This window comes from Nuphar pumila, chromosome 3, assembly GCF_984573655.1.
Source record: "Nuphar pumila chromosome 3, dmNupPumi1.hap1.1, whole genome shotgun sequence".
NCBI classification, from domain to species: Eukaryota; Viridiplantae; Streptophyta; class Magnoliopsida; order Nymphaeales; family Nymphaeaceae; genus Nuphar; species Nuphar pumila.
In genome coordinates, this window is record NC_143251.1 from 129,179,504 (window position 1) to 129,203,015 (window position 23,512).

At 36.7% G+C, this 23,512-nt stretch overlaps 1 protein-coding gene across 1 annotated transcript in view; it reads left to right on the forward strand.

Annotated features, from left to right (window-relative positions):
• Positions 1-23,512, forward strand: part of LOC149843764 (U11/U12 small nuclear ribonucleoprotein) — a 31,762-nt gene that overhangs the window by 5,654 nt on the left and 2,596 nt on the right. Inside the window, exons 5-7 of the mRNA XM_090000054.1 lie at positions 19,320-19,385; positions 19,521-19,593; positions 21,716-22,104. Coding sequence (XP_089856180.1) covers positions 19,320-19,385; positions 19,521-19,593; positions 21,716-22,104 — 528 coding nt within the window. The remainder of the gene's footprint in view (positions 1-19,319; positions 19,386-19,520; positions 19,594-21,715; positions 22,105-23,512) is intronic.

A 23,512-nucleotide genomic window follows, 5' to 3' on the forward strand; every position in this document is an offset into this window, starting at 1 on the left:
TTTTTTTTTGGTAGTACAAATCTGATAATAGATCTGTAGTCTGACAAAAGTCATGACTCAGATCTGTAATCAGATCTAAAAGTCGTGGTGAAGCCATGGGTTTTCGGTCGACCCGATCTGGTGAATATAGGTATGGGTGCTGTGCAGACGTCGTGAAGCGGGCAAAAGGCGTTATTTGTGTTTATGTTTTGGTGATGATGGAATGACATCGTGGAACTGCATATTGTATCAGACTATGTTATGGTGCTGTGCAGACGTTGTTATCAAGTTTTTTTTTGTCTAGATCTGATACAGATTTGCAGTGTGGACCTGCATATTGTGGAGCATCGTATTCGTTTTTCTTTTGATTCAAATCTGATACAGATCTGGGTGTCGTGGTGAAGACAAATCACCGTCGTTGATCTGCGTATTGTGGAGCAGATCATTATTTAGTGAAGAACTCATATCTGATTTCACAGTGGATTGGAGAGTAGATCTTTTTTCTTTGTAGTCGATCTGATTTTCAAACTGTGACAGTTTTTTTTGTGCTCGTGGACTTCTATTGCAGCAACAACATTTGTTGTGATTTCTGAGTTATTGTTAATCATTATGGGTGAAATTCCCAAATCTGATTACAAGAATGAGGCAACAACAACAACAACAACAACTACTCCTTCATCCCAAAACAATTGGGGTCAGCGATATGAACCAAAAAAGAAAATCATTCTGGGTCTTCCACATGAATCCTTCTCCTCCAATCATTTCTATCCAATGCCATGTCCTCGGTGAGGTTCAAAGCATTCATATCCTTTCCTATCATCTCCATCCATGTCTTCCTAAGCCTACCCCGACCTCTTTTAACTAATATATTTTCCCATTTCTCCATCTTTCTAACTGGAGCATCATTAGGTCTTCGCTGAATATGTCCAAACCACCGTAAACGATTCTCTCTCATCTTATTTTCAATGGGTGCAACGCCTGTAATGAGATATTGCGGAAATATAAAGAGTACTTATAAGCACTTACAACAATGAATAAAAGAGACAATATCATAAGTCCACTAAGGGACAATACAAGCACAAGCCTTTAAGAAGGCAACAATATAAAAAGCCTCTTATTGAAAAGAGAGAGAGCTCTCCAGAATGCATACATACAAGGGGTTCACCCCTATTTATACAAGAGGGAGTGGAAGGAAAAGGAAGGCCAAAGGCCTCAAAAGAAGAGCCCAAAAGGGGGCTCCCATGGAGTCGTTGGTTGCCCCCAACGGTCACATTTGTGACCGTTGGGGGCTCCAACGACTCTATGGTTGGAGCCCCTTTTGGTTCCTAAAAAATACAAAAAATAAAATAAAAAATAAAAAATGAAATTACATTTTATCAAAAAAATAAAAATAGTTGTTTTCTAAAACAACTATGTGAAATTACAAAAATACCCCTACCGGGTATTGATGTAATATATATATATATATATATATATATATATATATATATATCTATATATATATATATATATATATATATGGAGTACATTTTAACACCCCCCTCAAACTTTACGGGGAAATGACAGAAAGTTTGCCAAGGAGAAACATGAAGCGGGGAGCCGGAAGGGCTTTAGTAAAGAAGTCCGCCAACTGATATTCTGAAGTGACATACGGTAGAACAATTGTTCCTCGTAAGTATTCGTCACGAACTTAGTGGCAATCCATTTCGATATGTTTGGTATGCTCATGGAAGGTATGATTGCTTGCAATATAGATGGCACTCTTGTTGTCGCAACATAACTTTGAAGCTTCGGTAATATCAACCCCCATGTCTTTAAGCAGACTGCGAAGACATACAAGTTCCATTGTTGTGGTTGTCATAGCCCGATACTCAACTTCAATAGATGATAGTGAAACTTTCTGCTGCTTTTTGCATCGCCAGGCAATCAAAGAGTCCCCTAGAAAGACACAAAAACAGTAGTTGAAACTCGATCATTAGGATTACCTCCCCAATCTGCATCAATATAAGCAAGAAGATTCAATGAAGAAGAGGATGATAGAAATAACCCTTTATTGATGGTGTTCCGTATGTAACGGATGATCCGGAGAACAACACTCATATGCACAGTTGTAGGAGCATGCTGAAATTGACTAACTGAGTGAACCACATGGGTGATATCCGGTCTGGTGATGGTTAAGTAGGTGAGAGACCCAATGAGTTGTCTGTAGGGTGTGGGATCTTCCAGAAGAACCCCATCCTCCAACCGTAATTTGGCATTAATAACCTCGGGAGTCTCTACTTTTTTATCATCAGAAATCCCAGACTTAGAACATATATCTGTAGCAAGCTTCATTTGTGATAAAATATATCCTCGAGAAGAATATGCAACTTCAATTCCAAGAAAGTATCTAAGAAAACCTAAATCAGACATATCAAAATTATTTTTTAACATATTTTTAACATCAATAATACTATTTTGACCATTCTCAGTGATAATCATATCATCAACATAAAGTAACAACATCACGATACTAGTACCTGCATTTTTAACAAAAAGAGCAGTGCCAGTATAACAAGAGTGAAATCCTAATTTTATCATGATATCACTGAAACGATCATACCAAGCCTTAGGGGCTTGTTTAAGGCCATATAATGCTTTTAAAAGCCGAAGAGTTTGACCTTGCACAATATTAATTCCGGGTGGTGGATCCATGTAAACTTCTTCACTTAAACTTCCATTTAAAAAAGCATTTTTTACATCAAGTTGATAAATAGGCCATTTTTTGGTTGATGCGACAACTTTTAAAGTCCTGACACTGGTCATTCGAGCTACGGGAGCGAATATTTCTTCATAATCAATTTCATATTCTTGTGAGTATCTCTTAGCGACTAACCTAACTTTATATCGTTCTAAAGTGCCATCGCTTTTAGTTTTGACTTTGAAGACCCAGCGACACCCAATAGGTTTTTTGTGTGGGGGTAGATTAACTATTTTCCAAGTATTAGCCTTTTTTAGTGCATTTAGTTCAACTCGCATTGCTTCAACCCAATATGGTATAGATTTAGCTTAATTATAGTGAGTGGGTTCAAAATAAGAATATAGGGTTATTAAACATGCTCGATAGTTGGGCGTTAAGGAATCATAGGATACAAACCTATTTGGGGATATTGATATTCTAGAAGAATGTCTAACTTGTGGTTCCTCAGTAGAATCAGAAATTTGAGAGTTTTTTTTTGAGGGCACTAATAGGGTTTTCTTGATTTCTTCTTGAGTAAACATTCATATTTGCATTATTATCATTTGAGGGTATTATATCAAGATTGGACACCTCACATGTATCTTCTATGCTTTCAAGGAAATCATTTTGTATGTCATCAATAAGATCATATAAAAATGTGTAATCAATTTCCTATTTTATCAAAACCATTCTCTTCTTCTAGAAATGTTACATCTTTTGAAACATATAATTTATCATTTTTAAAATCATGACATCTATACCCTTTTTTATTTTCACCATATCCTAGAAAAACACATTCAATTGCTTTTGGAGACAACTTATCTCTTTTATGCAATAGGTCAAAGCATTTGCAACCAAAAATACGAAGACGATTGAAATCAAGTGAAAATTTAAAGAGCTTTTCATAGGGAGAAGCATTTTTTAACTTAGAAGAGGGCATTCTATTGATTAGATAAGTTGCGGTTAGAACGACTTCGACCCAAAACTTCTTTGGAATATTTCTAGAAACAAGTAATGTTCTAGCGGTTTCTACAATGTGCCTGTGTTTCATTTCCGCTAGGCTATTTTGTTGAGGGGTTCTAGGACATGATTTTTGATGACAAATTCCATTTTGGGTTAAATAGTTTTGAAATTCGTGAGATAAATATTCACCACCGGAATCGGTTCTCAAAGTAGATATGTTACTTTGGAATTGATTTTAAATTTTTGTATGAATTTTTTTAAAGAAAGTAAATACTTTCGACTTATGACTAAGAAAATAAATCCAAACATACCGAGTAAAGTCATCAATAAAAGTAACATAATAAGAATAACCCTCTTTAGACATAACCGGAGAAGGCCCCCAAACATCCGAATGCACCAATTCAAATGGTCTTGACGAAAGAAAAGTTCTAGTTGGAAACAGAATAGACTTCATTTTTCCAAAAATACAATCTTTGCAACTAATTTCTTTTTCCTTACAAAATTTGTTACCAAAGGGAAAAAAATACATTTTGGAATAACTTGGATGACCAAGTCTTTTATGCCAAGTTTCCATATTTTTTTCTTGGACATAAGAACAAAAATAATTTGTGGGAAAGTCTAGATGGTCCATATAGTAGAGGTCTCCCTTCCTATGGCCTTGCCCAATCCGCTTCTCGGACCAGAGATCCTGCACAAAGCAACCATTTGATGAGAAAAAAATTTCACATCCATGGTCGGCAATTTGGGAGACCGAAAAAAGGTTTAAATTTAGTTTGGGAACAACTCTTACTTTTGGAACACAAAATTTTTGAGAATCTTTAAAAGCGCCAGTACTTGAAATTTTTAAAAAGGTTCTATCGGCAGTAGAGACACAAGAATCCTTTGAATTGGTGCAAACATCAACAAGTGCATTTTCATGGGGGGTCATATGAAAAGAGGCTCCGGAGTCAAGGATCCAAGAATATGTACCAGGTGATGATGTAGAAGCAATAGCCACACCCGATGTGGAGGAAGAAGCTTTTAGAATTTGTTGAAGAGCCATAGATATTTGCCCAAGAGTCTCTTTGAGGTCACCATTCTTGCCTTCATCTTCTTTGGTAGTAGTTTCTTCAAGAGAGGCCACCTTAGGCTTGAAAGTTCCATTAAACTTTGGGCAAGTGGGTTTGATGTAACCCAACTCATAGCAATGATGACAAACAATCATTTTTCTTCCTCCATTATAGTTTCCTTGTTTCCCAGAATGAGGAGGTTTATAGGTTCTTACATTGTTACTGGGTTTGGATACGGCAAACACTTCATCAACATGTTTACTCATGCCAAGCCTTGTCTCCTCTTGAGTGATTTCGGCAATGACATCCTCAATTGGAGAAAATATAGATCTATGGAGAAGTGAGGATCTCACTTGCTCAAATTTGGGATGTAGCCCAAAAAGAAATTGAAACAATCGTTCTTGTTCCATTTGTTTTTGTCTTAATTCAATATCTTCCATAAAAACCCATTTTGGCTCTAAAAGAGCCAATTCGTCCCATAGTGGGTTTAGGGCACTATAATAGTCTTGAATGCTAGAATCATCTTGTTTGGTGGTTCTAATCTTTTCTTGCAAAAAATACGCTCTTGCAAGATCCTTTTGGGTATACATACCCTTCATAAAGGACCAAGCCTCATTGACCCGACGAAATTTAGCTATATTAGCACATACCTTAAGCTCAACATTGTTCATAAACCACGCAAGGATTTTCGCGTGATTGCTTTCCCAATCTTCCACTTCTTTTTGATGATTTTCAATGGCCTTGAGGCGAGCATCTCCTTCAAGAGCCTTTTCTTGACCTCCTTCGTTCTTCGTGAGCATAAGTTTAGGTTTCGGAACGGTACCCATGACAAAACCCCAAAATTTCTTTCCTTTGAGGTTGTTTTCCATTGCCGATGCCCACATCATGTAATTCTTTCCATTAAGCTTGAAGGATAAGTCGATCTTTGCCTCTATGATGTTTCCAAGAAGTGAGAAGAGATACACAAAATATGAAATACACGAACCACACTTTTCCTTTAAGAATCGAGTAGCTCTGATACCATGTAATGAGATATTGCGGAAATATAAAGAGTGCTTATAAGCACTTACAATAATGAATAAAAGAGACAATATCATAAGTCCACTAAGGGACAATACAAGCACAAGCCTTTAAGAAGGCAACAATATAAAAAGCCTCTTATTGAAAAGAGAGAGAGAGAGCTCTCCAGAATGCATACACACAAGGGGTTCACCCCTATTTATACAAGAGGGAGTGGAAGGAAAAGGAAGGCCAAAGGCCTCAAAAGAAGAGCCCAAAAGGGGGCTCTCATGGAGTCGTTGGGAGCCCCCAACGATCACATTTGTGACCGTTGGGGGCTCCAACGACTCTATGCTTGGAGCCCCTTTTGGTTCCTAAAAAATACAAAAAAGAAAATAAAAAATAAAAAATGAAATTACATTTTATCAAAAAAATAAAAATAGTTGTTTTCTAAAACAACTATGTGAAATTACAAAAATACCCTTATCGGGTATTGATGTAATATATATATATATATATATATATATATATATATATATATATATATATATATATATATATGGAGTACATTTTAACAACGCCTACCTTCTTACGTATCTTCTCGTTCTGAATCGTATCTTTTATTGTATTTCCACACATCCATCTAAGCATACGCATCTCAGCTACACTCATTTTTTGAATATGATGTCTCTTGGCAACCCAACATTCCGTACCATATAGTAAAGCGGGCCTAATAGTCGTCCTATAAAACTTTTTCTTCAACCGCAGTGGCATTCTACGATCACACAACACTCCAGTTGCACTTTTCCATTTCATCCACCCAACCTTTATCCTATGATTTACATCTCCATCAATTTTTCCATACTTTTGAATGATAGATCCCAAATATTTGAAACAATCATCCACCGATATTTCTTGCTCACCAAGCTTCACTACACTCCCATCACTACTTCGTTGCTTACTAAACCGACATTCCATATATTCTGTCTTACTCTTACTCAACTTAAAACCTCTTGCTTCCAATGTCTGTCTCCATAATTCTAACTTAGCATTAACCCCAACTCTAGACTCATCAATCAAAACAATATCATCAGCAAACAACATACACCATGACACATTTTTCTTGAATTGATCTCGTAAGCTCATCCATCACTATAGCAAATAGGAAAGGGCTTAAAGTAGATCCTTGATGTAACCCAACCGTTATAGGAAAATTGGTTGTCACCCCTCCACAAGTGCGGACATTGGTTACTACTCCTTCATACATATCTTTAATTATACTAATGTACTTGAGAGAAACACCTTTCTTCATCATTGTCCACCAGAGAACGTCCCTAGGTACTCTATCGTATGCCTTCTCCAAATCAATAAAAACCATATGCAAATCTTTGTTCCTCTCTATTTCTCTTAATAAGTTGTCTAAGAAGATGTATAGCTTCCATAGTTGATCTGCCAGGCATAAAACCAAATTGATTCTCCGATATCATGACAACCTTCCTCAACCTAGACTCAATCACCCTCTCCCAAAGTTTCATAGTATGACTCATGAGTTTTATACAACGATAGTTTGTGCAATCTTGTATATCACCCTTATTCTTATATAGAGGCACCAAAGTACTCTTCCTCCACTCATTAGGCATCTTATTTGTCCGCCAAATCTTGTTAAAAAGATTTGTCAACCATTCTAAACCTTTCTCTCCCAAGCATTTCCAAGCCTCGATAGATATACCATCTGGGCCAGCTGCCCTTTTTTATTTCATTTTCTTCAAAGCCTCTGCAATTTCTTTCTTTTGAATCTTGCGCATGAAGTCACGATTCATCTCATGAAAAGGAATGAAGAAGTCTCCAAGATCTTGAGCATGACTTCCATTAAATAGCTTATCAAAATAATCTTTTCATCTCTCCTTAATCTCTTCATCTTTGACTAAAACCCTTTGCGTTTCATCTTTGATACATCTAACCATACCCAGATCCCTCGATTTCCTATCTCTCATCTTTGCAAGCCTATAAATATCCTTCTCGCCCTCTTTGGTATCCAACTTGTCATAAACCTCCTTATATACCTTATCCCTCACGTTTCGAACTACTTTTTTAGCTTCCTTCTTTGCTATCATATACTTCTCCAAATTCTCATTATCACGACTCTTATTTAGATTTCCATAACACTCTCTTTTAACCTTAATAGCTAATTTGACATCCTCGTTCCACCATGATGTATCCTTACCTAGCGGTGCACCGCCTTTAGACTTACCCAATACCTCCTTAGTCACCTTTCTCATGCCACCTGCTATCTTATTCCACATTAATTCTGAATCTTCCTCGAGACACCAATCAACTTCCTTAACTACCTTCTCTACAAACATTCCTTGTTTAGCTCATTTCAGTGCCCACCACTTAATTCTAGGATCTATCCTATGTCTATCCCTTTTGCGGCATTGTCTAATTCTAATATCTAAAATTAAGATTCTATTTTGTGTAGCTACACTTTTTTCCGATATAACCTTACAATCGATGCAACAACCCATATCTCTCTTTCTAAGTAGGAAAAAATCTATCTGAATCGTATTAACCCCACTTTTAAATGTTACTAGGTGAGACTCTCTCTTCCTAAACCAAGTGTTTGCTAAGATCATATCATAGGACAAACCAAAATCTAAATGAGGCTATTGGGGAATATAAAGCCTTCACCAATCCTTTCTCATATGGTTCTTCCGTGAAATTGAATGAAACAAACTATGCAAGGTGATCCAGGATGTTTATGATGTCGGTGTTTAGACATCGTAGAAAATATATTTTATTGGAATTTGGGCCAAATGATAAAACAGGAAAATATAATACTTGGGAAGAAGATAATGACATTGTTGTGTCATGGATCATAAATAGTATTGAACCTCATATTGCAGATGGCCTAATTTATTATAATACGGCTAAACAGATGTAGGATAATCTTCGAGATACATATTCTCAAGAGACTAATGTGAGTCGTATTCTCCAAGTTGAATAGGAGATATATAATTTACAGCAAGGTGATCAGACCTTGGCCCAGTACTATGCCTCTGTTAAGTCTGCCTTTGAGAGACTTAATGCTCACAGATCTTTGTGTTGCTCAAAACAAAAGGATCATCAAGAACATACTATGGTTGCTCAGTTCCTCATGAAATTTCACTAGAGGGGGGGGGGTGAATAGTGAAATTAAATTACAGACCGGGAATTAAAAATAATTGCAAGCACCACACAGTTAACACACGATATATACTGGTTCGGTAAAGTTACTGACCTACGTCCAGTCCTCAAGTCTTACCACTTGAGTAATCCACTATTTACTCCTTGTTAAACCCAACAAAGATAAATAATACAATCACCCTCGTACAGACAACCCTGTAGAGGTCTTCTTCTCAAACCAAAAAGGAATAACAACACTCTCGTACAGACAACCCTGTAGAGGTCTTCTTCTCGAACCAAGAAGGAACAACACCCTCGTACAGACAACCCTGTAGAGGTCTTCTTCTCAAACCAAGAAGGAATAACAACAACAGAAAGTTACACTATTTTCCTATAGAACCTTTAGAATGATATGCAAAAGATGAATGCACGTTTGAAATATCACTCTTTTGAAGATTCTCACATAATGTTCTCTCTTTAAAAAATAGGCAGAATAATCACTCAGGAGAACAAAATGTTCTTTTTGTTTTTTCTCAAATACACACTCGATTTTTGTCAGAGAGCTTTTCTTGTCTTTTTCTCTTTCTCTTTCTTTTCTATGCTCTTTTTCTGTGTGTCGTATAAGTGTATCTATTTTTCTCCTGTATGTGTTTCTTGAAAAACTCTTATATAGATAACACCTTTTTGTTTGTATCTATAGGATTTCAAAAAGTCGTGTCTTTTTGAAATACCATTTGAAATGATTGTCCTTTTTGATATGAGATGCCTAGTCATCTTCAAGACATCCTTTCTTTTATGAAAAAGTTATGTACTTTAGAATATAATAATTTGTGTACCATTTCACTTTTTCATAAATGTCTTGTAAACCAATAAATGTTTGTGTATATAAAAATAATGCTTTTTCTTACAAATCGTCATGTCTCAAATAAATGATTTATAGTGCACTAAATGCTTGAGTATTTAAAATAATTTTTTTTTTTACAAATCGTCATTTCTTAAATAAATGCTTTGAAATACAATTAATGCTTGAGTGATTTAAAGTAATGATTATATTTCAAATAGTCATTTCTTGAGTAAATGCTTTGAGATACCATTAATGCTTGAGTAATAAATAATGTTCTCAAATACAAGTCGCCACTTCTTGAGTGAGTGTTTTTGAAATTACATTTAATGCTTTAAGTAATATATAAATAAAAATTGTCATTTCTTGAATTAATTGTTTTGAAATACAATTAATGCTTTCTTGAAAAATCGTCAATGTGAATGCTCTTATCTTATGAGCTAGTATATCTTATCACTTTGTCTTTTTCATAAATGCTTTTGAAATCATGAGCTATTATGTCTTATTAATAGTTGTCTTTTTCATAAATGCTTTTGAAATCATGAGCTATTATGTCTTATCAATTTGTCTTTTTCATAAATGTTTTAGAAAGTACAATGATTGTTCTAAAAAGGTCTTTTTGAAATAATACAACACATACTCAATGGTTACCTATGTCACATGGGTGCGGGTGCGGCGCAATTTTAAAAATTTTAGACACAGGGACTCGGCTATATATATATATTATTTATTTATTTAAAAAAAAGTGCATGACTGTGCATACAACATAGTCTGTGCACAACACACCACAACTGTGACTGTGCACAGCAGTGACAATGCACAACACAGTCACTGTGACTGTGCACATTCACTGTGACTATGCATTGTGCACATCAATATCTTTATATATATATATATATATATATATATATATATATATATATATTTAAAAAATATATAAAAAAATGTTTTTTTTTAGTTTTTTCACCCAAAAATAGACGAATATAGACTCGGTCAACATTGATCGAGTCCAAAACGAGGATGGACTCGGCCTCGATTCGTTGACCGAGTCCGACTCGTCGTTGACCGAGTCTGACTCATCGTTGACCGAGTCTGACTCATCGTTGACCGAGTCCGACTCGTCGTTGACCGAGTCCGGGCAGTGTCCTAAGCCGCACCCGTGTCGGGGCATGTCGACTCGGGTGCGACGCCTCCCTAGCCAAGTCTGTGTGACAGAGACGATTATTTTTATGAAAACTTGTCTTTTTGTATATGAATGACTTATATGTTTATTGAGTGAGTTTAAAACATATACTGTAATATGAAATATGCATGCTTATGAAGGTTCTGTTACAAATGACTAAAGAAGAAAAAATCATCATCTCGAGGCAGTCGATCATCTTTGGAGAGACTTTATGAATACTAGGCCCATCAAGCTTTTTCTTTAGAATCGAGTATGATTGCATCAAATTGTTGCACTTGATCATATTGTCTTCACTCTTCTTAAGTGAAAGAACCTTGCATCAAATACACGTTAGATACACATCAAATCATATCAAGTCATAATATAACATTTCACATATCATCATGTTAAGCATAAGCATATTATATTTTATCAATATCACATCACATATTCATCATCAAAATATTGTTTCTCAACGCCTCACAGGCCTATCGTCAAAGTTTATAGTTGCTAAAGTCCAAATGTTGTCCGGGACTGATGTTCCTACTCTTGCTGATGCATAGAATCGATTGAGTAGACTTGCCATCTCTCTTCCACAATCTCAACCTGCATCTCAGTCATCTGCTTTAGCTGTTCCATCTAGTTATGGACGAGGAAATACTCTGAATGTTAGAGGCAAAGGTCGTGGAAGAGGTTTGGTCGGTAGAGGCAAACTTCAATGTACCTATTACGGAAAACCAGGGCATTTAGAAGATCGTTGCTGGGATAAACATGGACGACCTACCTTTCCTCCATTGAAGTCAAATGTTCCAAAAGCTAATGTTACAAAACTTGAAGTAGAAAATGAAACCAATTCTCCTAGTGATTCGATCACTCTTAGTTGTGCTGAATATGATGAACTGGTTGCTCATCGTCCTTCAAGTTCCTCTTCTCCTGTAGCTGGTATGACCTTATCAACAAGAGACCATCTTTCTCCTCATGATAGTAAGTGGATTATTGAATCTGGTGCATCTAGACATCTATGTGGAAACTCTAAAAAAATTTCAGAGCTAAAGGCTATTACTGCACATCGGAGTGTTTCATTAGCTGATGGGAGTTCCTCCCCTGTTATTGGTCAGGGAAATATTCCTATATCCTCTTCCTTGCAGTTGAACAATGTTCTTTATGCTCCTTCATTTCCTCAAAGTTTGCTCTCAGTTAGTTGCATTACAAAAGAACTGAATTGTAGAGTGATATTTGATCCTGTGTGTTGTCATTTTCAGGATTTGCTGATGGGGAAGAAGATTGGTGGAAGCTATGAAGAAAATGGAGTCTACTATCTACATCACCCAGTGGGAAATATTTATGTTGCAGTCGATTATTCCTCGAGTCCTGTTCAATGGCTTCGTCATCTCGGACACCTTTCATTGCCGAAGCTTCGTCGTGTCATTCCTCAAATTCTGTCTACTACATCATTCCAGTGTGAAGCATGTCAGATGGGCAAGCATCATAGGGGTTCATTTCCCTCTAGTGAGAGTCAGTCAAGTCAAAAAGTCTTTGAACTTCTTCATGCTATGTATGGGGTCTTAGTAAGATTCCTACCAAGACCCAATGTCGTTATTATCTTGTTATTGTCGATGATTTTTCCAAGTTGTCTTGGGTGTTCTTAATAAAAGAAAGATCTGAAGTTCCTAACATTCTAAAATCTTTAGTCGTTGAAATAAAAACTCAGTTTGAGTCAGTTGTTAAGATTATTCGCACTGATAATGCTCTTGAGTTTAAAACCACAACACTGTGCAATTTTATCGAGACCATGGTATTCAACCTCAAACCTTCTGTGCCTATACTTCTCAACAAAATGGGGTGGCTGAACGAAAACGCAGGGATCTCCTTGACGTAGCACGCATCCTTATGATTCAATCCAATGTTCGTGCTTCATATTGGGGTGATGCAGTTACCACGGCCTGCTATTTGATCAACCGCATGCCTTCATCATTTGTGGAAGACCAAATTCCTTTACAAATCCTGTATCCGAATGCACCTCTCTTCCCTCTTTCGCCCAAGGTATTTGGGTGCGTTTGCTTTGTGCACCGACTCGGACCTGATCGTGATAAGTTAGCAACTCAAGCCACTAAGTGTATATTTATAGGCTATCCAAAAAACCAAAAGGGGTATCGATGTTATGATCCGATTTCTCGTCGGGAGTATGTCAGTGCGGATGTATCTTTCTTGGAGTCCCTTCCATACTATTCTAGTACTGGTGTTAGGCTGCAAGCTGATCAAGATGACTCTTTTCCATTTTCTGTTCCTCCTTTTCCTTTGAAATCAGTGCCCTCATTACCGAATCCAACTCCACCTACCTCACGGTTTCACTGTCCTCCATTGGTGTATGTGCGTAGAAATCCACCTCCTCCGGTGCCTTCATCTTCTTCTTCTCCTGAGGTAAGTACTCCTGATAGCAATGACATTCATGTTGATGATGACAGGCCAATCGCTCTGCGGAAGGGGACATGACAATGTATCTTATACCCTATGTCTAAGTTTGTGTCAGATGCCAGACTTGGTAATCAGATGAAAACATTTATTTCAGCCTTATCTGCTGAAACTATTCCTATGAGTTATCAAAAGGCAATTCTCGATAGCCGATGGAAGCAGGCTATGCAATATGAAATGGATGCTTTACTGTCTCAACAGACATGGGATCTCGTTGATTCCCCAGGGGATGTGAACATTGTTGGATGCAAATGGGTATATACCGTTAAGTATAACTCAAATGATTCAATTGAAAGGTATACGGCTAGGTTAGTAGCAAAAGGCTATACTCAGATATATGAGGTTGATTTCTTTGAGACATTTTCCCCAGTTGCACGAATCGACACCATTCGTCTTGTTCTTTCTGTAACTGTTCACCGTGGATGGAGTTTGTGTCAGCTAGATGTGAAAAATGCATTCTTATATGGAGATTTGTCTGAGACAGTCTACATACAACAACCTCCTGCGTTCGAGGTTGAGGGGGAGTGTCAGAAGGTGTGTAGATTAAGAAAGGCGATATATGGTTTAAAGCAAAGTCCTCGGGCATGGTTTCAAAAGTTGTTTGAGGTGATGTCAAAGTTTGGTTTTAATAAATCAGCGTCAGATCACACATTATTTATTAAGAAAACTAACTCAGGCATAGTAGTTATGGTGGTATATGTGGATGACATCATCCTTACAGGAGATAACATGAACGATATTGTAACTACGAAAGCTCATCTTCAAAAACATTTTGTTACAAAAGACCTTGGTTCCCTTAGATACTTTTTGGGCATAGAAGTGGCCAGGGGCAGTGAGGAGGTAGTTTTGTCTCAACGGAAGTATGTTCTTGATTTACTAAAAGAGACAGGAATGTTGGGACCTAAATCGGCAAATATTCTCATGGATAACAAAGTTCATTTGTTGGATGAGGGATCAAAACCTCTTGATAGCAAGAGCTATCGCTCATTGGTAGGGAAGTTACTATATGTGACAGTGACTGGACCTGATATTGCTCTGGCTGTAAGCAAGGTTAGCCAATTCATGGACAAACCGACTGAGGCACACTGGAATGCTACAATGATGATACTCAGATACTTAAAATCCTCTCCTGAAAAGGGCTGTTATTCAAGGAAGGAGGCACTCTGGAGGTAGTTGATTACTCTGATGTTGATTATGCTGGATCTGTAGAGGATAAGAAATCTACCACAGGATTCTGTGTATTTGTGGAAGGTAACTTAATCTCCTGAAGAAGCAAGAAGCAAACCATGGTTGCTAGGTCAAGTGCTGAATCAGAATATAGAGCTATGACCCAAACAACAACTGAATTAATGTGGGTTCGAACAATGCTGACTGATCTTCAAGTGAAGGTTTCATCTCCTATGGTAATGATGTGTCATAACAAGGCAACCACATATATAGCCAATAATCCGGTATTTCATGAGAGGACAAAACATATTGAAGTTGACTGTCACTACGTACGAGATATGGTTCAAGCTGGACATATCTCTACCAAGCATGTAATCTCTGAGGATCAAGTTGCAGATATTTTTACAAAGCCTCTTGCCAGGCCCAGTTTCTCAAAATGTTGCAGCAAGTTAAGCATGATTGATATCCATGCTCTAGCTTGAGGGGGAGTGTTAAGATAAGTCGACTACTTCAGAGTTTTATCTATGCTTAAGGTTGTTTTTTATATTTTATAAATAATAAGGGACCTAAATGTAATTTTATTCTTTTGGCTAATCTCTACTTAAACAGGAGATTAGACCTAATTCAATAGTGAGAACATCTCTTCCTCTCTCTCATCTCTTAGTTTTCTACTGTATCAGTTTACAAGATCCAACCAGTTGTCTGAAGGGAGTTTGATTGTCCAAAGGAACCCCATCATTAGCTCGCATCTTCGTTCCAACAATCTCTGGAGTATCAACAACTTTGTCATCTGATAATTCTGACTTGTCAATGATGTTTAAAGCAAACTTTGTTTTTGACAATATATATCCTCTGTTAAAATATAACACTTATATTCCAAGAAAGTATGATAGAAAACCAAGATCAGTAATTTCAAAAGTATTTTTCAAAAACTGTTTTTCAAAAACTGTTTTTCAAAAACTGTTTTACTATTTTAATTCCTTCTTTGTCACTTTCTGTAATCAGCATATCATCAACATATAGAAGAAAAATTACAATACTTGCAGAAGAATTCTTGACAAACAAAGCTTTGTCAGTATAACATGGTTTGAAACCATATTTAGTAATAACATTGTTAAATGTGTCAAACTAGGCTTTAGGTGCTTGTTTGACCCCATAGAGGGCTTTTCTTAATCTAAGCACTTTGCATTTAGAAACTATCAACCCGGGTAGAACATCCATATATACTTCTTCATTAAGGTTGTCATTTAAAAAAGCATTCTTAACATCCATTTGAAATATATTCTAATTTTTAACAGCTGCAATAACTACAAGGATTCTAACAGTTGTCATCCTAGCAACAAAGGGAAAGGTTTCTTCATAATCTACTCCATACTCCTGAGAATATCCTTTGGCAACTAACCTGACTTTATGTCTTTCCAAGGATCCATCACTCTTTATCTTGACTTTGAAGACCCATCTACAACCTATGGTTTTCTTTCTGAAAGTAAATTTAGGATTTCCCAAGTATTAGCACCTTTCAATGCATTTAGTTCTATATGCATGGCTTTTTCCCATTCAGGAAGACTTTTGGCTTCATTGTAATAAGAGGGTTCAAAGTATGAATGAATCGCTAAAAGGCATGCTCTATGTTTAAGAGAGAAGAAGTCATAAAAAATAAATCTATTGGGAATCCTTGGAGTTCGCTCAGATCTACAAATGATAATTTGTTTAGAGGGAGCTTCTAATGATTTGTGACCATCTCGAATTAGATTTTCAGTGGATATGTCCCTTATTCCTTCTAGTGTATACTATTGGTTCAACTGTTGTTTCCCTTTCAATAAAATACTCCATAGACGTGTCTTGATTATCGTCACACCCATAATTAGAAAGTAATTTAAATAAGGAGTAATCAACATTTACATCTTGTGACATACATCCTTTAAATCCACTTTCATTTTCAACAAAGTTAGCATTCCTTGAGACAATGAGTTTATCATTTTTGACATCATAACATTTAAACCCTTTTTGTGATTCAGAATAACCAATGAAAGCACAAGGAATAGCCTTGGAAGATAGTTTGTCTCATTTATCATTTAAAACATAACACTTGCAACCAAAGATTCTAGTATTTGATAATCAGATTTATACTTAAACAATTTTTCAAAGGGAATTCCATTTGATAGAGATTTTGAAGGCATCCTATTTATAAGATATATTGAGGTTAGGGCAGCTTCGGCCCAAAAGTTTTTGGGAACATTCATAGAAATAAGTAGTATCCTTGTAGTCTATGTTTTCTTTCTGAAATTCTATTTTGTTGTATTGTTATAGGACACGATCTTTGGTGCAAAATCTCTTCATTTTCTAAGAATTGTTTGAAATCATTTGATAAATACTCTCCCCCAGAGTCCGTTCTCAGGATTTTAATCTTGTTTTCAAATTGAGTTTTGACTATGTTATGAAAGTTTTTGAAGGATGCAAATACATAGAATTTAAATTTAAGAAAATAGATCCAACAATATCTAGTATAATCATCAATGAACACAACATAGTAGGAGAATCCTCCTTTGGAAAGTACAGGAGCAGGACCCCACACATTTGAATGGATCAACTCAAAAGGCATGGAGGAGTAAAAAGTCCTTTGTCCAAAAGGCAAAGATATCATTTTTCTAAGTATGCATTCCTTGCATTCAAAATTGTCTTTGCAAAGATCCTTAGTAATAGGTACACAATTTAATTTCCTTACATTTGGATGACCAAGTCTATGATGCCAAACTTTGATATCTTTTGTTTGGGCAATATTACAAAAAGATTCTTTTAGAATACAAAGAGAGTTCATGTAATAAAGATCTCCTTGCCTAGAACCTTCCCCAATCAATTTTCAGGACTGACGATCCTGCACCCAAGATTTGTTTGATGAAAATACAATATCACATCCATGATCTGAGATTTGAGAGACGGAAAGTAAGTTAAAATGTAATTTTGGTATAAATCTAACTTTTGGAATGTAAAACTTGTTGTGTTTAGTCAAATCGTTTTAAAAATTTTCAACACCCTTTATTTCCAAAGAAGTTCCTTCGGTAGTAGAAACAAAAGATGCATTTGAGTTAGGTTGACATTCGGATAGAATAGACTTATATGGAGTTATATGAAATGAAGCTCCAGAATCAAGAAGCCAAGAGCACGTACCGGGAGTTGAAAAAGATGCAATGGCCACCCCCGATGTAAATCCTTTAAACAATGGTTGTAATGCCTCCGTCAATTGTGCCAACGATTTGGAAAGATCTTTGAGGCTTATGGTGTCTTCTTCTTGCTTTGACGGAGTCACAACAACCCTTTTTTCATGAGGTTTATAGTTCTTTTTGAATCTAGGACATTGAGGTTTAATGTGATCGGGCTTATGACAATTATGACAAATTACTTTGTATTCTCCTCTATTTTGATTTTTATTGAAGTGAGGAGGCCTATAAGGCTTGATATAATTTCCCGGTTGGGAGGCAGCAAGAGCACAATCATTTTCTTGAGTGTTACTAGGTGTAGCAAGAACGCTATCACTTGTGCTCATATTAAGTCTAGTCTCTTCTCCACTAAGTTTAGTGAGAATTTCATGAATATGAGGAGGTGATGAGGAAGATAGCAAAGAGACCCTAGTTTATTTAAACTCGGGTTTCAAACCATAAAGAAAGACAAAAAGTCTATCTTCTTCAATTTGAGCCCTTCGCATCTCAATACACTTTCCTTCCCATTTTGGTTCAAATTGAGCGAGTTGAGTCTAAATGGAAGATAATTCCATAAAGTAATCTCTAACATTTTTATTTCCTTTTTTGATGTTTCTAGCATTTTCTTGGAGGTAATACTTATGAGCCATATCTTTTTCTGTGAACATACCTTTAAGATATTCCCATGCCTCACGTGCCTTTTTGTAACATAAAAGATTTGAGACAATCTTGGTTTCAACCCCACTTAGCATCCAAGATAGAATTTTAGCATTTTTCATGTCCCATTCATCTAATTTTTTATAATATTCCTCCATTGCTTTTTCTCTTTCTTTTCTTTTGAGATTTGTCTCGACATCATTTTCACATATAATAATTTTAGGAGTAGGTCCGAAGATTACCTCTAATGTACCCCCATAATCCTTGACCTTTTATGAATGTCTCTAAGTGTCCTGCTCAAATGATGTAGTTGCTATCGTCAAGCTTGAATAGTGGAACAAAGTTGGAGTTGCTTGAGTTATGAGACAAGAATTCAGCCATGTTGAAGATGAATGAATCACGATCAAAGAAAGATCATCAACACGCTTTACGAGGTAGCCTCCACGAGTGAATATAACCCAAGTAGCCAACCCGGCTCTGATACCATGTAAAGAAGCACACAAATATTGGTGGTAATCAAGTCTACTAAGGACTCGATAAGAATATTCACTCATAAGATGCACTAAGGCATATAAATATCACAAAATGCAGTAAGGCACACATACAAAATATCAATCTTTATTAAGAGGAATCCTCACTAAAAACCACACTTTACAATGGGGTATTTACCCCAATATATATACACAAGAGAAAGGGGATTAGCAGTTGGGCTACCTCCCAACGGCTCTATTTATAAAAAATTAAATAGAGAATCCATTTATATACGACATACACTTATATATATATATATAGTCAAGCATATACATATGTACAAGACATGAATTTCTAATACTAGTTTCTTGTTTTGAATTATAACATGATGGCTCTTCCTGAATTTCCTAATGAAGTTGGGAAATTTTGTGGCCTTCAAAGTTCTGGAAAATATACTTTTAAATTTTCATATATTTTTCAGGTTGAGAAAATGAAGGAAATTGCAAAAGTTAAAGCAAAGGTGGAGAGGAAGAGGCTGGAATCTGAGGTAACATAATTTTCAGATATTGATGCATTTCTGGAAATCTCCAGTGTCTTGTATAAAGTGTTGTTTCTTGTGTTTGCTTTACCTTTCCGTTCACACGTTCTGTCAAACTTACGCAAGGGTACCTTGTTTCGACAGCTTGAACTTGTTTTGGTTGTTGAAAAGTTGCAAGAGCTTCGGTCATTAAGGATCCAAAAGTTGAAGAAACAAGGCAAGTTGCTCTTAGTCATGGAAACCCACTACCTCCTCCCTTTCTCTCTTGCTATATATATCCATGCACGCGCACACACACATAGGGCAGTTATTAACATCCAGTCTTTCTTGGGGTGATAACACATTCACAAGAAATTTGTGCTTGTAAGTTCTAAGAAAAGTATAAATATTTGAGTGATTTAGTACATTAATTAACACCAACGTGGGCATTTTGGTGCTTTTATAAAATAAATGCATTTAAAGGACATTTCCAACGCACAACTTATAAATGTGTCGTTATCCCTTATAAAGCTACAAAAATGGCTATTATGGTTGACAGTTAATGCATGCAAATAGCTAGTCGGTTCTTTGATTTTTAAGGGTATGAATTTGTGGTGAAATTGTTAACATCTGCAAAAGGCTGTGGAACATATCAGCATCAATAAGTTGAAAAAGAAGCAGAGAGTAGAAAATTGATTTGTGATAAGAAACAACGACATGCTTCATCACTATGCTTGGTAGTCATATATGTGTTATATAGCACATGCCTGTATGACCACCAAGCATAGTGATGAAGCATGCCGTGTTGTTTTCTTATCACAAATCAGTTTTCTTCTTCTCTGTTTCTTTTTCTAACTTATTGATGCTGATATGAAACTTGTTTTCACATTTATGGGTAAGGACAAAGTGAAATAAATGACTAAAAGTGCAACATGCCCTGAAATCTGATATGATTATAGTATGTAATGCACAATTGAGGACGAACCAAAAGGGATATTATGCCCTTAAGAACATGACATATGACAAAAGTGCATAGTACACTAGGATAAACCTTCATCGTTCTGATGGACGAATTGATGTGTCTGTCATGGAGGAACAGAAAAATAAGAGGAGGCAAGTTATTCCAATGAAAATTTTGGCAATCCTAAAATCTGTCTTTTTTCTTTCCATGTCATACATTGACTGATGGGATCACAACTCAATTAGTGAGGTCCACATGATTGAGACTAGCAATTGTCTATTTCTTGAGTTTGTTTCCAAGCCACCTTCAATCTGTTGTCACTTTCTCATGTTAATTTCCATGGTTATAATGTTACTTTCCCTTTTAATGGTTTCTGCACATATGAGTTTCATCTGCGTTCCTACTGCAGCACAAATATATATTTTACTGTTGATACTCATGAGTCACGATATGTACCATTTTTCTTTGCCATTGTTACATGGACCATTTCTATTCTCCAATTCCTCTACACCTTCACTGGAACACACACAGTTTCTTTCTTCTTTTTTTCATCTCCAGGAGTAAAATAATCAAAATTTACTTGAAAAATGCAAAACAGCAACCCTTCTGATAGTCTCTAGCAAAAACCTAAAATAGCATTCATGTTAAAAAGTCCCTTTGGGTATTGATGGACACACATGATATTGTTTTGAATATTGTTGGAATGAGTTGTTGACAACCATTGTGATGTAATCCTCATTTTACATAAACCTTGGGATATCCGTTCTGTAAAAATGACTGTACATGTTTACTCATTTGCCAGCATGCATGGAGTTGTCTTCGGCCCCTTTCTGCTTGAACATGTCTATACTTTCTATGACAAATTACATTTGTAGCATCTGTGCATGCTTAATAATTTAATTTAGTCTTCGCATTCACAAAAATCCATTCATCTTCAGATATGATATGCCAATGGATGGATTCACGTTAATGCCACACTATTTTCAATTAGACAGGTGGTTTTATGTCTCACACTATTTTCAAATGGCAATAATGCATCTGTTATATAGTTCTTTAGCATAGTATATGAACCAGCTTGCATTTTAAGTGTGTGTGTGTGCCATGGAAACCAGAGGTTTTTGGCTGAAACACACAAAAGCTGTGTGTTTCTGCAGGCCTCACTATGGCAACAAATGGAGGACTCATTTTCCTCGCAGAAAATCAGCTCCATTTTCCATGATAATCCCACCTTTCTGCAATATCATTTTCTAAGTGGGGGGTGTCTGACTTTGATTTTGCAGGAGGAAGGCTCTGCGGCATGCCATGCTTCAGAGCCTCCTTCCACGTCAGGCAAACACACCCTAAGGATGACAATCCATCAGGAGTTCAATGCTAATATTTATTTCCATATTGTGCACAGGCCATTTTCTGCCAGAAGAGGATGACAAGTTCCTTGAACGAGTCCGAGCTGCTGTTGAAGAGGAGGAACGTCAAGCAGCGGCTGCCGCCGATACTGGTGCTGCCAAGGATGCCATTGCCATCGCCGAAGAATCTAGACTGGCCATTAGAAGCAGTGGACCTGGCATTGAAGATCCCATCTATCATAAAAATGGAGATATGACAAACCAAGAACATGCTGAGAAGGAAAATGAAAAGAACTCTGGCAAAGATGTGCCATTAACTGAGTCTGAGCACAGGGTTTCAGAGGTTCAGAGACGAGGTGGGGGATATGAGTCTGTGGATGATTTACCATTAGAGTTCTATCATTACTACCATGGTAGCAACAATGACATGGGCACCCTTATTGAGGTACGTTAGTGCAGTGCATGCATTTTTGGATATAAAACTAATTTTTTGCCTTTATATTTTTTTTTTTGCACATCTGACCTTTCAGATGTGATCTACGTGTTTGATTTAGTAAAAACCTATTATTTTAACCATGTTGAGCACACTAGGGGGTTTGTAACCCACGAGGGTAGCCAATGTTTTCCCTTCCCCCATATATATATATATATATATATATATATATATATATATATATATATATGAGTAATGCACTCCTGCCCACCTTCTCGTTCTGCCCCGTTCAGCCCCCTAAAAAATCATCGTTTTTGGCATTTTTTCTCACATCTAACACCATAGATGTGATCTATAGGTTTTGTTTAGTGGGAACCGGCATTTGGCTCACCGGAATCTGACATGTATGCAGGTTTTTCCAGTGATCCAAAATCAATGGCTATGAAGGTACCAGTTTTTGCTGGCTCATAAAAACATGTTTTTTCGTCGAAAGAGCATGATCCAAAAGTCTATTCCCACTAAATCGAGCATTCTAAACACATCTAACGGTTCTGATCTGTCACATGGGTGCGGGTGCAGATGCGGGGATGCGGCACTTCCAAAAAACCCGGGTGCGGGGGTGCGGCAAAAATATATAATATATATAAAGTCCAAAAGTTGGACATAAATGACCCTGGGTGCATTGACTACACCCAGGGTCAGGTTGACCGCATCGGGTGCGGCACCTAGTTGGAGAATCCCTATGACATATATTTAAAAAAAAAAATCTTGGCAATTTTTTTTTTAAGTCCAGAAAATTGGACCAAAATGACCTTGGGTGCGTTGACCGCACCCAGGGCCGGGTTGACCGCATCCGCTGCTGCACCCACATCGCGTCGACGCTTGTGCGACACCCTGCTAGCCGAATCCCTGTGACATAGGTTCAGATCTATCATAAAACACTTCAAAACTATGGGACAAAACGAGAAATGGGACCTAATATTAGGGGTGGCAATCGGGTCGGGTCGGGTTGGCAGGTCAGAATACCTCAACATGAACACGACCCATTTATTAAACGGGTCGGATGTGGCAAAGACGAACACGACCCATGTATTAAACAGGTAACCCGACATGACACGGTTAACCCGTTTAATAAACGGGTCGGGTCGACACGATATGATTACACGACACGGCGACCCGTTTATTAAACGGGTTGGCGGGTCGGAGTTAGGGTTAGATAAGTTAATATATATATAAACAGGTCGGCGGGTTGACGGGTTCGTGTAAACGGGTTGACCCGCCCGCCTAACCCGTTTATTAAACGGGTCAAATGGATTGGCAGGTCGGAGTTAGGGTTAGATAAGTTTATATATATATATATATATATATATATATATATATATATATATATATATATATATATATATATATATATATATAT